Source organism: Durio zibethinus, chromosome 12, assembly GCF_047325235.1.
Source record: "Durio zibethinus cultivar Kanyao isolate XHJ-2024 chromosome 12, ASM4732523v1, whole genome shotgun sequence".
NCBI classification, from domain to species: domain Eukaryota; kingdom Viridiplantae; phylum Streptophyta; class Magnoliopsida; order Malvales; family Malvaceae; genus Durio; species Durio zibethinus.
The window spans coordinates 22,637,428-22,650,051 of NC_143173.1; the positions used below are offsets into that span (position 1 = coordinate 22,637,428).

Here is a 12,624-nt window from a genome sequence, read left to right on the forward strand (position 1 = left end):
TAAAAAATCAAATTTTCTTGAATTATTTTTATCATTTTCTTTATTTATTATTTATAAAATATATTTGACAAAGGAAAATAAAAGATATTTAATATTTTAAAAATTATATTTTATGTATTAAAATAATATTTTATTATAATTTATGAGTCAAATAATATTTTTAATAAAAATATTTTTTTTTTATAATGATATGTTTGTTTGTAAAAAATGATGTACAATTAATTATGCATTAAACCATAAGTATTTCATTGGTTTATAAAAATATATATCAAATTAATCAAAGATACCCATAAAAAAACTATAGCGATAAAATTTTTTTTGATGAATTCATTACAAGACATCTGAAAATGACTGAAAATAAAAACAAAAATCATTATAATTTATTTATTTTTGAAAATATTTTATCTCCTAATCACAAGAGAGAATTGTGAATTCAAATTTTTTTCAATTCAAGAGATAAAAATGGTATTTAAATAAATTCAGTATTTTTTAATAATGTAAAAAATTGTGGTTAAGTTTTAAATCAAAAAACATTTTGATAATGATAAAAGGAAGCTAATTTTATTAAAGTTCTTTCTTTAGTCCTATTATCGATTAGAAGATTTAGGTTGTATGAATTGTTATCGATTTAATATTTTTAATTTATTTTAATTTTAAAAAAAATTTTAAATAAAATTATAATTAATAAATTATATTACAATAAAATATAAAAATATAATTTTAAATTTAATATTTTAAAATATATATATGAAATATATAAAATTTTGACATAGTTTCTTCTTTGATCCATAAATTTTGAGAGAATTTTATTTTGATCCTTAAACTTTGAAAAAATTTTATTTTGGTCCCCATCTAGCACATGAGATATTAGCTAACGTCATCACATAATGCTAGCTAGCATTTGCCGTCAATTTAGATAGTTTTATAGACAGAATCATTATATTGATATATGTTTGAGCAATTGAGAACTCAATTAAAACTTTTTAAAGTTTAAAAATCAAAATAAAATTTATTCCAAATTTTAAAGACTATAGGTGCTATTTACTCTTGAATTAAATATTACAAATTTATTTAGGTGTAAATTAAAATTTAAAGATTTTATTTAAATATAATAAAAATATAAAATTATCCTCGAACCTTTGGTCTAGTAACTAAAAACGTTTAAGGGAACATAAAGAGCTTGGTTTTGAGTCAAATCTCCTCACTTCTCCTTACTTATATTAGGATTTTGCTCTCTTTATGTAACCAATATATATATATATATATATATATATAATTCTTTTAAATAACATAATAAAATTTAATGACATTTTTATTATTTTAACTTTTTATAAAATATTTCAATCATTTAAATTAAAAAAAAAATACCGACATGAAAAAAGGTTATAAAAATAACATTATTGAAAGAATACGCCGAATTTGATGTTTTCGACTGGTAAATTTTATCTTAGAACATAGCTATTGACTGATGCCATCATCGAACATCAATTACTTGAAGAATAGATCCAAAAAAAGAAAAAAAAAATCAAATGTTTCAAACTCTGGTTTTCAAAGACTAAGAAAAACGGAATCGTAAAAAATGGATGGCTCCTTCTCTTCTTTCCATATCTTCTCCCCTTTTGACTTACAAATTAGCGACTAAAGAGTAAAGACCAAGAATTTCTTGGCCTTCTTCTCCGTACTCACCATTTGTTCTTTTGTTTGGACTAACCTATATTGACTAAAATAGTTCGATTCTAATTATTATTTGACTAAGAAGTTGGGATGGATTTATCATTCATGTAAGATAATAAATATCTTTGACAAATTACCCTATGTCCCTTTAGCGGTTTGTCCCATAGGGAAAAAGACAGACCAACAACTCTAAAAATAAAAGGCAAATTTATCATATTAATCTTTGATTTTATTTAATGAAATATGAAATTTAATTCAATTGGTTTAGTTGTCTAATATATATTATAACATATAAAATTACATGATAAAAATTGTTTATATGGATATTTAAGTAGATAGTCTCTTTTAATGACACATAGGATAATACTTATATTATTTTATTTATCAAATAAATTTCTTTAATGAATTATTTAACTTTAATATTTTGGATAATTATTTAAATTCAAATCAAAATCTTTTTGAAATTGAAAATTTTACATAAATTTTGAATTCAAATATATTAAATCATAATTTATTTTTTAAAAATTTAATCACAGTTTCAAATATATAAAATTTAATAAAATTTTATTTTGTCAAATAATTATATTTAATAAATTATTTCAATTTAATATTTTTTTATAATTATTAAATTCAATTTAAAATCTATCAAAGATTGAAAATATAGCATAAAATTTAAATTAAAATATATTAAATCTAAATTTTTCATATTTTCAATTTAATCATAGTTTCAAATATATATCTGTGTGTGTGCACATACACGCTAAATAAATTTTTATCTACTAAAATTAAAATTTGAGAATGAAAAAAAAAAAGTATAAGGGAGGCCATCCCATTCAAGCTACGATTATTTTATTTGTTATTATTAGAATTAGAAACTGAAAAAGATAAATTTTTTTTATTAGACAATTATAGTTTATTGGTTTTGATAGGAATTGACAAAAGTTAGAAAGAAATGAAAACCACGTTTTACTTAGGAACAAGAAAGTCAATTTTCTAATTTTATTCCCCCTCAAAATATGGTTTATATTTAATTTAATAATTAAGCAAAAGAAAATAAATTGAAATTTGAATTGGTCAAGTAATAGGACTTATTTAGAACTTATATGGTAGTTAATTCTAAGTTAATGAATTATTGATTAGAAAGCATATATTACTAAATAATAAGAGTTTGCATTTTTATATGAAAATATGAGATATTTGAATATTGTTAAAAAAGTTAGATAAAAATATATTTTTGTTTTTAGGAATAAATATAATATTTTATTTTTGTTCTAATTTAAATATTTTTATATTAAATATTTGGTTAATTTATTTATTTCTCTTTAGTCCATTACTTTTTTTAATTTTGTTATTTGCTCTTATTATTATATATTTTTAATCTCGATAAATTATTATGTAAACTTGTATTTTCCATTTTTTTTACAACACTTTTTTATTATTGATTTTTTTCTACAATAGATTATATGAGAAGAATGATGATCACTACCATATTTGATTACTCAATCAATTACGTTAAAAACGATTAAAAGTAAATAATATTTCAAAAAAATATGATATATCTTTAAGCATAACATAAAAAATTATTGTTTCCCTTTTATCTAAAAAAAATAACTTTATTTTGTTGACATAGAAATAATTGTTAGGCCAATATATTTGTGTAATAATTATTTGAAGTATGTCAAAAATAAGAATTAATAAAAAGTAAATAGTTACGATCAAATTAATAATGGTGATTTGTTGTTAAATGAAATATATATATATAAGAAATTATAAAATATTATGATTCAATAATTTAGGAATATTCTTCTAATATAAAATGCCTTTCACAATTTAATCAAATAATATATATATATATATATATCATATCAATATTATCATAAAAACAATTATTAATCTTAACTAGACTTATTCAAGAGTTGAGCTACTTGCCAAAGTCCAAAGGCCTGTCCAAATTTTGAGAGGATGTAGATAAAAAATTTAAAATTTATTAAATGAATTTTGGCATAATTTTTTGATTCGTTTAAATTTTGGGATAAATTTTGAATAAAAATTTTAAAGTCTGACCTTTGACTGTCCTTACCTAAATTCATATATATAATTTTTTTATTTTTATATATATTTGAATTATATATAAATTAATTCAAATATATATATAAAAATTGAAAATAAAAATTATATATAATGTATTAAAGTTAAATTTAATTTTTAATTTTTATATATATAATTTTTTAAATTTTTATATATATGTGAATTAAATATTATCCCATTAAAATTAATTTAATCACATATTTAAAATATTTATTATATATATTAAATTTAACGAGTGTGTTTGAGATTTATTTTTTTAATTTGAGTAGGGTTTGAAAAAATTTTAAAACTCGAAAATTCGAAACGAGTTGAGTCTAAATAAACGTATAAATTATTAATATTAAGTATGAATCCAATCCGGTCCATCTCAACTCATGAACACCTTTAATCTTAACTATTCAAAATTTGATTATTTTTTATCAAACAAAAAAGAAGTTGTAGTAAAATTTTTAGTGTTTATCAAATGAATTGAAAAAAATATTTTTTATGTAAAAAAAATGATTTTTATAATTTTTGAAAATTTACAAAAATTAATTTTATTTTTAATTAATAATATTATTTATAATATATTGTGTGTGGATTATCATTTAATTGTAGCTTAACATTTATAAATGTACGATTATATATTAAATCAATAAAAAATTATTTTTTATTAAGATAATATAAAAAATTAAAGTTAATTAAAAAAATAAATTTAAATTTATGAAAAATTTAATAAAAATCTCATGCAGGATTAAAAAAGATACTTTTTAAAATAAAATATTTAATAAATTTAAGATATAAAATTTAATATTTATAATTTTTTTCCTATTATAAGAAAAAAAAAATCTTAGGTTTTATAAGCCCAGCGCAAAAGCAAGAATGCGACAACACACCAAGCCACCTAAGCCAAATGGACTTTTTTGCCTCAACACTTGGCATCTCCTTTTCTTCTTAAAACCAGATAGTTTTTTGGCTTTCTTCGTAAGCACAAAAATACACCCAAAATAAATAAATAAAGAATCAAACCTTCTTCCCTATTCTCAATGCTTTTTGTCTTCTTCTTCTTAGCCATTTCTATCTCTTTCTAATCAGTCAGAAATGGCTGCGAAATCATTGCTTTTTTGTGGAGGATTTCTTTTTCCAAAGAAGAAAAATCAGTACAATGAGAGAACTGCTACAGATGTACTGTTTTTAATTTAAATTTTAATCTATTGTGAACTCGTCTATCTATACATCTCTGTGTAGAAAGGGGGAGACGTCAAAGTAGACAATAATTATAATTCAGAGTACTATGGCCTAGCTCTTCTATTATTCCTGCCGAGGTCGAGCCAACCAGAGAGAGCTGAGAGCTCTTAGGCGATGGAAGTACTCAGCAATCGCCAGCAAACACCTTGCAGCTTGACGGGTCGTCAGGATTTGGTGCAGCCGGTGTATGGTTTGGTGCCTCAGATTATCTGCCTGTAAGTTTTTTTTTTTTTAAAGCAAAATATTGAATTTAAATTATATATACTAAAATAAGGAAAATACTGCACACAAATTTACATTATTAGCATGGTATAATTATAAATAACAATACTAATTAAAAAATTGAAAATACATGTTAAATATGTAATCTGTACTCGTTGAATTTAAAAACTTTGCTTTAGCGTATAGCATTAATAAATACTATAATATATGTGCATTAGAAAGCAACATTAAGACAAAATGGATTAAACTTGACTTTGAGAGCAGAAATAAGGATGAATGAATTGCTTTCTTAAATTTTACACTGGCTATATCAACCCATGACTTTGTGGCACAAGGTGTTTTGATTGTCAAATGGGAAAGGAATAAAGGGCAGTTGAAAAAGATGTGAGGGTGTTTTTCTTTTCTTGGTAATTCAAAATTACTTGCGGGGTATGGCTTTTACTTACCTTGTCTAGAGGGTTTTGACAGAAAACAAAAGATAAATTCCAGGGTGATCCTATCTAAAATCTAATTCATTTTCAACCAATCCCTCTGAGTTCAATGATGATAATTTAATTACAAAAACCTGAAAATCAAGTATAGGCCTAAGTCAGCCTAGTTATAATTGGTCAATTTGCCTTTCAATGAACATTGTCCAATTAGTGAGTGTTGGCTTATCAGTATGATGGTTTACTATTGACTTTCTCTGATTTGATTGGCAAAACATCTTGATTAGAATTTCACTTAACAATTCCACTGACCAAAATATCAAAATAATTGAAACTCTCGTGGTTTTTCTTACTGTGGGATCATTAATTTCAAAAGGATAATACCTTCATTCCAAACCTTAGGCCCCACCTACACCAAATCCTCCAAGTTTGATCTAGATATACCCTAATTCCCAAAATTACGAAGTTAAGCTCTTTATGGACCCAAATCAAAGATTAATTATGATCATCTATTGATCAAGTAAAGCTTAATCGTTTTTTAGGACAATTGCAAGCTTAAAAAACTATTGATTGTAAAACTTAAACCTAAACCTCATAAACGAAATATTCAAAAACTTATTAATTCAATAAATATAAGCTCACTGTGAGTAGTGGAAATTAATGATGGATGGAAGTGGCTGCAAGGGTGAAGACTTAGCCTAAGTTAAAGAATGGTCACAGAAGGAAGTTATGGGAGATGATCCTTAAAGATGTCTTTAAGTCAAACGGTTACGACCATGACATCACAAACATATGGGCATGACGGATAGCTTTGGATGTCGATATATCATATGCATTAGATGAGGGGGGCCCATCAGCATGAGAAAATGCAAATATTCTTAGACTTGGTTGTTGCCATTCGTATTATTTTCCTCATCTGACAACTTGATTAATTTTCAAGTTGGGAAATCGACACAACTTCAAAAATTGCCTTGCTTGTTTTAGGCACAGATCATTATTTGACAGAGAGATCAGCCCATTGTCTCAAAGCTAATATTTAATTAATTAGTACAATTAATACCTCTCCTAGAACAAAAATAGAACTTGATTTCTTTATCTAGAAGTGTCGGAGACATTCGATTTAGTTGTAGAAATTTCAATTTTTTATATATATGACCCTATGTTGATGATGATGAATTCATCATCATCATCATCGTCCATGGGGCCGGTCGGGACCGGGGCTGAACAAAAACATGCATCAAAAAATAATAATATACTAATGCATGGATCAAGGCATACCTGTCTAACAAAACCTTCGAGGGTGGAGAGCTTGTTCATCGCGATGGCCATTTGGCCCATGTAGTTAGTCATGTTAGGAGGGCAGCTCAGTGAATCAGAAGTTATAATATCAGAAAGAGACTGATTCAGAGCTTCCAAGCCCTGTGATAGAGCTTCTTCAGCTTCCAGTGTCGATTGCTGCAATGCACATAAGCCCACCATCTGCTGCTCCGTCAATGGCTCAATCTGATTCAGTATAACCTGAAAAAAAAAAGATAAAAAAAGAAAAGAAGTGAGCAATAAAAATCACACCCAGAATCAAAGAGATGAAGATGAAAACAAGATCCTTGATTTCCATGAAGGTGAAGGAGATAAAGGAGAAGATAAAGCATAGAGTAGAGATCCGTGTAGTTCTCCATTTTCGACTACCACAAATTGTAGTAACAGACATAGCGTTATCAGTAAGACAACTAATTAACCAAATCCTTTTAGAGAAAAAGCTTCACGATACCTTTCGTCATTCAATGGATTTTCTTTTTATTTTTGTTATCCCTATATATTTCCTTCTCACTGCCACCAACAAATTGCACCCATGCGATTAAAACGTACCATTCTGATTGGTTGGATTGTTTTTTGATTATTGACTATAAACCTATAGTAATGATTAGTTTTAAATCATTAACGCCTGTTTCGAACGCCAAGGAATTCGATTTTTTTTTAAAAAAATTTGATTTTGAATATTATAAATAAAAAAAATAAATTTAAAAAAGTACATATACTTTCGAGATTCGATTTAACTTAATTTTAAATTAATTGAGATTCAAAATCGAATACCGAATGATCTAGACCAATAAAACAAAAGTTTTTAGTCCTTTTTTACATAATTTAGATTTCAAGTTATTATTTCAAGTTTTGAACTATTCCAAGGATAGGATTAGAGTACCTTGATGAGCCTCGATGGCCGAAATCCACCCATCCACATGAAGCATCGTTCAGCTGGAGTCTTCCAAATGCCAGACACAAGATGAAATACATCGGTTTTGGCTAACATGCCTTTTAGGTTCATCATCTCGTCGAGGTGTGCTAAACAGTTGTTGACGAAAATCCGAAGCTCGTTCTCCGGTATATGCGCTTGAACCGCTGCTCGAAGCTCGCACATGAGTCGATGGTGCTCTTCTAGCCATCTCTCATACTCCACGTCAAACACAGCTGCTTCTGAAACATAAAAATTCAGTTGGTATATAGCCATAAATTAAAAAAAAAAAAAAGGTTAAAAGATGCGAAAGAGAGAGAATATAAACCTGAGCTTATATTGTTAATACCAACAGGAAGGCCTTGCTCTCCTTCTAGGATACCACCATCAAAAAACATGCCCTAAACATTAAAACAAAATCTTCAAATATTTACTGAAATATATATACACAGATTAATTATATAAAAGGAAATGTCTCACTTGAGCTCTGCCTCTTTGAAGTTCTTGTTCCAGTTGGGTAAGCCTAATCCTACTTGACTCTAACTGCTGAACATATGCCTGTGATGAAACAAGGAAAATAGACGAACCCCAGAAGTAATGCTTAGTAAACTTTTTTTATTAAAGCTTGTTTAAATGAAATAAGAAACAGGCTGACCTTTTTTCTTAGCCTGCTTTTCCTTGCTGCTTCTCTATTCTGAGCAAGTCTTCTTAATGTCTGCTTCGAAATGATTCAAACAAATTACATACATTGAACATTTTTTTTACAAAAAAAAAAAAAAGTGTGATTGATAATCTTTAAAAAGAGAGTCAAAGAATTCACCTTTGGGTCTGGTGTTTTAGGTCCTTCCTGCTCCGAACTTGACCTTTGCCCTTTGCGATTCCCCTCACGCTGCCAAATTAAAACATGCATTGTTACAAGATTCCAACCTTTTAGAAATACAAAAATCAAAGCATGGGAATCTCAGTTTTTTCAATAAGATAATGAACCAGACTTCTATTCCCTGATTTTATCATATAAAAATATATCTTTTTATATTCAGAGCCTCCAATCATACCTTGACAGCTTTTGCTGGTTGATCTGGTGCAGAAACTGAAGCATCATTTCTGGCGTTGGCCAACTCCATGGAAGGCAATGATGGTCTCTTTGAACCACTAGTTGCTGGAGAAACTAATCCTGTACTTGTCTACCAAATACAAAACAAACCCACTTAGAAAATTAGTATTTAAATAATTATAATAAAATAAAACTCTACATCAATATAAATAATAAGTTACCTTTGTTGATGTTGGTGGCTCAACGTGCATAGGCTGTGAAGGGAAAATGTTCAGAGTCGGAGGTCTCATTCCAGAATTAACTGCATACATAAATTCTCACAAGCATTAACTCAAACTTCTTTTACTGGAAAATTTCGAGTCAATGGAAATAAAGAAAGAAGAAAGAGAGCAAAGGAGAATTAAAGAAGGACCACAAAGAAAGGGAAGGAAGACAAAGGCAATAGAAGTATGAAATATGAAAGAAAAAGTAGGGATCGTCATGCAATAATTTGTAGCTTTGTTCCATCAAAACAGAAAAAAAAAAAAAATGGAAACCCATACCCTTACACTTTTAGGTACATATAAATAATTTTCCCAAGGAATTCATAATCATATAGTTGTTTGTTGTTACATGTTATGGCCCAAAGCTACTCAACATATTAACAAATAATATCAAAAAGTTGAGAAAAAAAGAGTTTCTTTTTCTTTGAAAATTTTAGTTTCATTTTTTTTTTTCCTTTCAGAGATTTGTTTCTGCAAGGATCTGGTCAAAGAAAGTACTGGCAGATTAAATCTGTTGAATAGATGAACATGCTTTTCCAGTGACCAAACAGGCCTGTCCGAAAAAAATCTTCTTAACAGAAGCTCCAGAAAATGGAAAGAGAAGAAGAGAAAAAAAGAAAAACCCTGGACTTTAAAGTCAACAGTAAAAAAAAAAAAAAACTGAGAGAGGGAGAGAGCTAAAGAGAAAAAGAGCACTCACGTCTTTGGTCTTGAACAGTGGAAGCGTCTTGTCCACCGTCAAGATAGAGGAAAAGTGCTTGATCTAATTCACCCAAATCATAAACTCCTGTATCTTTGCCTCTGCTTACCCCAAAAAAACGAACAGGAAAAAAATTTCAAAAAACATTTTCATGAACAAAAAAGAAAAGAAAACTTTTGGGTTGTAAGACCTAGATTAACTAGAGGCAGAAAGAAGATAAAAAAGGGTGGTTCTTGGCTTTGCTTTGCATAGTGTGTTCTGTGAAGAAAAATTACATGAAGTTTCCAGGGATGGAAGATGATAATGATGATGACTGCATCATTGCATAAGGAATCTGATTTTGATGATGTTGATTATGCTCTTGTATTCGGTGCAGATGTTGTTGTTGATGTTGCTGCTGATTTTGATGATGATGATGATGATGATGTTGATTATTATGTTGATGGTGGTCTAGTTGGATGGGGTGGTTCATGTTGCCTCTACTGGTAGCCATGAAAACAACAACCCCAACCAAGCTAGCTAAGCTTCTTCTTCTTCTTCTTCTTGAAGAGCTCTTTAATTCACCATTAATGGCAGAACCACTTTCCTTTTATTTCTTTGCAAATAATTTTTTCCACCTCCATCTTCTAAATAGTCGTGAAAAAGAAAAAGAGAGAACAAAATAGAGTCGGTTATAATTTGAAAGAGAGAAGAGGATTTTTTATGATAGAATGAGAAAGAAAGAAAAACAAGAAACAAAGAAACTGGAGTTGAACGCACAGAAACAGAAGACAAAACCCTTTTTATCTCTCTCTATAAATTAAATCATTATGACTATTGTTTTCTTTCTTTTTTTTTTTTTTTAATAAAAAAATTACAATTTTTTTTATTGGAAACCGCTTAAGACTAGCTTCCTTGATGGAGTTTTCTATTGATTTATGTTGAAATGCCGATAATGCCATTATGGAAAACAATATTTACTATTGACATTTTCATGCAAACTTACACGTAGATATTGTGGCGGCAGCTCTCGTTCAACCAACTACCATTCAGGCCTTTTTACATTTTAGTCCTATTTTTACGTTACAGTTTTTCCTCCTTTATAATCTTTTTTCTTTTTATAAAGATAAAATTCATCTCTTAAGTTTCTATTGATACATTGGCCAAAAAAATTTTCTATTGACATAGAGTTGTTTGAAGTTGATTTCTTTTTAGCGTAATGAAACATTTTTAATCATACAAAAAATAAAATGTTCTACATATAGGAAACTTCTAGGTCTAAAGATTTAGAATTGATTCTTGATTATTGCAATAATAATAAAAAAATATATAAATCTATTCAGATCGATCTAAAAAGAATAAGGGTATAAACAAATTAACATTTAACGAATAGTTCATAATAGATTCAATTTTTATTTATTTATTAAACTTAACAAATTATTACAAATAATATTTTAAATTTATTAATTAAATAAGTAAATCATGAATATAATAAAAATTTTTATATTCAATTTATTTTTATTCGAGAGTGTAAACTAATAGAGTGTTAAATGAATAATTCGTGAATAAATTCGATTTTTATTTATTTATGCTTATTTATTAGCCTAAATAAACAAGCATGAATAATATTTTAGTATTCATTAAATAAATAAATAAATTACAAATGTAATAAAATTTATTCATATTCAATTTGCTTACACCTTTAAAAAAATGTATTGAATAAATCTTAGAAACACTTTGCTGCTCAACCAAAAAATATATAGTATTTGTAATAATATAAATTTCATTTATCCCATATTTTGTCTTAACTATTTGTCTCTGGTCATAGTTCATTTACATAAATTTAAAATAGGATAAAGTTTAATAATTTATGGGTGAATTAATTAACTTATGAAAACAAGATGATTAAAGATGGATCACTAAATTATTATAACATCAGATATAATAAATAAATCAAGACATGAAATCCCTTCAAAAAAAAATCAAGGCATGAAATAAACAATATTTTCGATAACATAATTGGCCCTTAATTTATAATTAAGATTACACTATATCTTTTACTACCCAAAGTCTTTTCTGTTTTTTATTTTTCAATAATCTAATTAAATCTCCAATGGCCTGGTTTGAAGTGGAAATTTCGATTTGACACTTAAAAAATTAAAGATTTAGAAGGACAACTTAACACTATAGCTTAAACCTTTGAAATGGTAATGGTCTTTCTCTATCTTAAATTGCATTAGTTAGAATTTATTGAGTTTGAAACATTGATAGCTTGAATGAATCCAAAGTCAATGCTCTATCCCGACCAAATAAAAATGTAAAAGAGTCAGAAAATTCTAGCTAGGCTAGGCTAGCTCAATGAGTAAGATATAATTATTTTTAATATTTTTATTATGTGTAGAAGAAAATGATATATAATGTGTGGAAGCTGTTTATGCATTTCAACCTGAACATGGATTTGACGACGTGAGGTAAGTTTCCAAGATGTTGAAAGAAAAATCTTAAATCTTGAAATTTTCGATGTTTGTAATTCTTTGAATCAAAGAGTAATAATATATGCAAATTTATGCAAAGAAAAATCCTTATTTTTCATGCTTTTGCCAACTTATTCAATTTCAACAATTCCGATCGGTACTAAGCATTTATAAATTTCTTGACCAATAATGTTTTCTCTGTCAATATGTTCACTTCTATCATGTTAGATTTCAAGCTTCACACTCTAGCATGTGGTCAAGTTCCTACAACTTTAAAATCCTATA

The 12,624-nt window shown here is 27.1% G+C and overlaps 1 protein-coding gene across 3 annotated transcripts; it reads right to left on the bottom strand.

Moving 5' to 3' along the window:
• Nucleotides 1-4,902: 4,902 nt before the first annotated feature.
• Nucleotides 4,903-10,643, bottom strand: LOC111296203 (bZIP transcription factor TGA10-like). Of its 3 annotated transcripts, none has more exons than XM_022890364.2 (11): nt 10,162-10,643; nt 9,887-9,987; nt 9,145-9,224; nt 8,925-9,053; nt 8,690-8,758; nt 8,525-8,584; nt 8,350-8,427; nt 8,198-8,270; nt 7,840-8,111; nt 6,918-7,157; nt 4,903-5,202 (listed from the first exon to the last, which is right to left on the bottom strand). In XM_022890364.2, exons 1-11 carry the CDS (start codon nt 10,377-10,379, stop codon nt 5,053-5,055), a joined length of 1,470 nt encoding a protein of 489 aa, XP_022746099.2. In that variant the 5' UTR covers nt 10,380-10,643; the 3' UTR covers nt 4,903-5,052. The 3 variants fall into 3 exon arrangements, with proteins under 3 accessions (XP_022746099.2, XP_089597359.1, XP_089597360.1); XM_089741233.1 differs by having other exon boundaries at nt 9,887-9,990; nt 10,162-10,525; XM_089741234.1 differs by lacking the exon at nt 9,887-9,987 and having other exon boundaries at nt 10,162-10,291.
• Nucleotides 10,644-12,624: the final 1,981 nt, after the last annotated feature.

Coding starts and splice junctions, on each gene's coding strand:
- LOC111296203 (XM_089741233.1), bottom strand. CDS start 10,379: ATGGCTACCAGTAGAGGCAACATGAACCACCCCATCCAACTAGACCAC. Junction 9,225..9,886: donor CACTGTTCAAGACCAAAGAC/GTGAGTGCTCTT, acceptor TTATGTATGCAG/TTAATTCTGGAATGAGACCT. Junction 9,054..9,144: donor AGCCACCAACATCAACAAAG/GTAACTTATTAT, acceptor TGTATTTGGTAG/ACAAGTACAGGATTAGTTTC.